Consider the following 3,113-nt stretch of genomic DNA (forward strand, 5'->3'; position numbering starts at 1 on the left):
TGTAAAATTTTACAGTTTTGACACTCAATCTTAAACTTTTCATTGAAAAAACACTAGAATATTAAAGGCAAAAAGTGAAAAAATTTAAAAGAAAACTATTTTTTGTTAATTTTTAGATTTTCAAAAGATGTAAAAAGTTATAATATTGGTAGTGTTGCACTTTGACCATCGGTACGGCCGGATTTGGACTCACTTGAAAAGTTCAAGTTTTTGGATATTTTACAAATTTGTTAATAAAGTAGAGTTATTTTGGCCTTTTTAATTATAAAAGTTGTTTTAATTTGGCAATTAAGGCCTTACTATAGCTCCCAGCCTACTACGAACAAAGTCAAAAATCGATTTTTATACGATAATGGAATTTAAAAATTTTTGTTTTTCTAAAATTAGAAATTATCGAATAAATTTTATGATGTTCGACTCTAAAGCTCATGATTTTACAATTTAAAATTATTAAACTATAATTTCAGCTTTAAAATCTTACAATTTTAAAATTTTACTCTTGACATTTGGGGATTAATAAAATTCTAGTTGTAAAATATCAGTTTTACAATTTTAAATTTACACAAAAATTTTGAAATCTTGATTCTGTGAATTTTATTATCTTAGTTAGTTTTAAAATTTTACAGTTTTACGAATTCTTGCCAATTTGATTGATTCACTTGAATATTTTACAATTTCAGAATTTTACAAGCAGTTTTACAACTTTGCAATTCAGTTTTTTGATTTTGTTTTACCAAAAATCTTACAATTTTAAAATTTTACTCTTGACATTTGGGATTTTTTATTAAAAAATTCGAAATTTGCTATTAAGAGTCTTACATTTTTCAATTTTACATTTAATAAAATTCTAGTTGTAAAATTTTAGTTTTACAATTTTACATTTACACAAAAATTTTGAAAACATGATTCTGTAAATTTTATTATCTTAGTTTTAAAATTTTACAATTTCAGAATTTTTCAAGCAGTTTTACAATTTTACAATTCAGTTTTTTGATTTTGTTTTTTTACCAACCCCTCTAAACCAAAATCACTGCCAAAATTCGAAATCATCAACCGTTAGAATAATAGACCAATAATAAGTCAACTAATAAGGGTGGGGGGTGCACAGCTTCCGTGATCCACATCTTATCTTAACCCTTTCTCCACCAACACTTCACACGAAGCAGGCCGTGAATAATAAATTACCGTGCAATTGTTTTAAAACAAAAGAAAACAAAAATGTTTAATGGGTAAGTCGAAATAATCCCCCCTTAATCTAATTCACAAAAAAATAAAATAAAATCAATAATTCGTTTTTATTACGTTTTCTACAATTTTTTACTTAATATTAGATTTGGGGGTTAGAAAACCGTTAGAAAAATGGCGGTTGACCAATCAGAATCGGGTAGCAACAAAAACTGGATTCTAATTGGACACTATTGGGACTCACTTCTAATTACTTTTTCGGGTGATTAATTGATTAAATAAATACGAAATTTTTTTTTGGTGTTTAAATCATGACATTTTGGTCGCCACTAGCAGACCCACATTTTGAGTATCACTGATATTTGTTGACATTGCATAATGACAGCAAAAAGTAAGGTTATGTAACACATTTTAATCGTTGAAAAACTGCAAAAAGGGGCCCCAACCCCGTAAAATCATGTCGACTCGTATCAAACGCAAGCACAGGTTTGGCCACCCCCCATTTGGGGCCCCTCACTCTTGATTTTTTCCAGACTGTCTTTCTGGGACAAAGTGGACATGGATGTGCTCGAAGCCACGTCGGAAACGTTCCGAATCGAGGTGGACAAAGCCTTCCAGGGCTTCCTGGCCGATGGGGGCGCCAAGGAGTACTCCTTCCCCTCGAATTTGAACAACTTCGAACGCAAACACATCCACCAGAAGGCCGCGATGTACAATTTGGTGTCTCGGAGCCACGGCAAGGACCCCCATCGCGTCCTCACCATCTACAAAAGGGGCACCAAGTCCAACTTCGAGTCTTTTTACGTGGAGCTCACCCCCGAGAGCACCCGCGAACTGGACAACACAATCCAGAGCTACGTGAGCGACTTCTCGGCCCGCAGCCCCCAACGTCTGACCAGTCGCGACAAAGTCTTCGGGAAGCTGTCTCTGGGGCCCCCGCCCGACGTCACCCAGGCGCGCCCCACGCCCCAAATCGCCCGCTTCCGTCTCCAACTCCCCATCTACGAGATGAAAGACACCATCGTGGAGAAAATCCGCCAAAATCAGGTCTTGATCGTGTCTTCGGAGACAGGCTCGGGGAAGACCACCCAAATCCCCCAATACATCATGGACGACGCCCTCCAAAGGGGGGCCAAATGCCGGATTTTGTGCACCCAACCGCGTCGCATCTCCGCCGTTTCGGTCGCTGAGAGGGTCTCGCAGGAGCGGGGGGCCCCCTTGGGGGAGTCGGTGGGGTACCACATCCGACTCGAGTCGAAACTCGGCACTAATTGCAATTTGATCTACTGCACGAATGGGGTCCTGGTGCGGAGTCTCATGTCGGGCATGGGGGTCCTCTCCTGTCTCACACACATCATCATCGACGAGGTGCACGAACGTGACAAACTCTCCGATTTTCTCCTCATTTGCTTGAGGGAGAGTCTCAGAAAGGGGGCCCCCATTAAGTTGGTGCTCATGTCGGCGACGATCAATGTTGAGAAATTTCAGAGGTATTTTGAGGGGGCTGCCGTGTTGGGGGTACCGGGACGGTTGTTTGCCATTAGGGAGTTTTTCCTCGATGATGTGTTGGAATTGACGGGGTATGATGCTGTTGTTATGGAAAGGAGGAATGTCTTTGAGGGGGCTGTCGAAAATCGGTTGTTTGATGATGTTATTAGTCATATTGTGCATGGGGGGGCTGAGACTGAGCAAAATTGGGCACAATTATTGCAATTTGTTTTGACTGATATGCCGGTGAATTACCGACATTCGGAGACAGGGTTGACGGCGTTAATGGCGGCTGTGTATCAGGATAATGTCGATATGGTGGAGAAATTGTGCAGTTTGGGTGAGTACAATTTTACAATTTTACAATTTTACAATTTTACAATTTTACAATTTTACAATTTTACAATTTTACAATTTTACAATTTTACAATTTTACAATT

At 38.7% G+C, this 3,113-nt stretch overlaps 1 protein-coding gene across 1 annotated transcript in view; it reads left to right on the forward strand.

Moving 5' to 3' along the window:
* The first annotated feature begins 1,529 nt into the window (after positions 1-1,529).
* LOC123010204 (3'-5' RNA helicase YTHDC2-like) overlaps positions 1,530-3,113 on the forward strand; it is a 15,855-nt gene continuing 14,271 nt past the window's right edge. Inside the window, exons 1-2 of the mRNA XM_044406905.1 lie at positions 1,530-1,671; positions 1,719-3,013. Coding sequence (XP_044262840.1) covers positions 1,643-1,671; positions 1,719-3,013 — 1,324 coding nt within the window. The 5' untranslated portion in view covers positions 1,530-1,642. The remainder of the gene's footprint in view (positions 1,672-1,718; positions 3,014-3,113) is intronic.

This window comes from Tribolium madens, unplaced genomic scaffold (assembly GCF_015345945.1).
Source record: "Tribolium madens isolate multiple individuals breed KSU strain unplaced genomic scaffold, Tmad_KSU_1.1 Scaffold_7;HRSCAF=85;Tcas5.2_LG10, whole genome shotgun sequence".
NCBI classification, from domain to species: Eukaryota; Metazoa; Arthropoda; class Insecta; order Coleoptera; family Tenebrionidae; genus Tribolium; species Tribolium madens.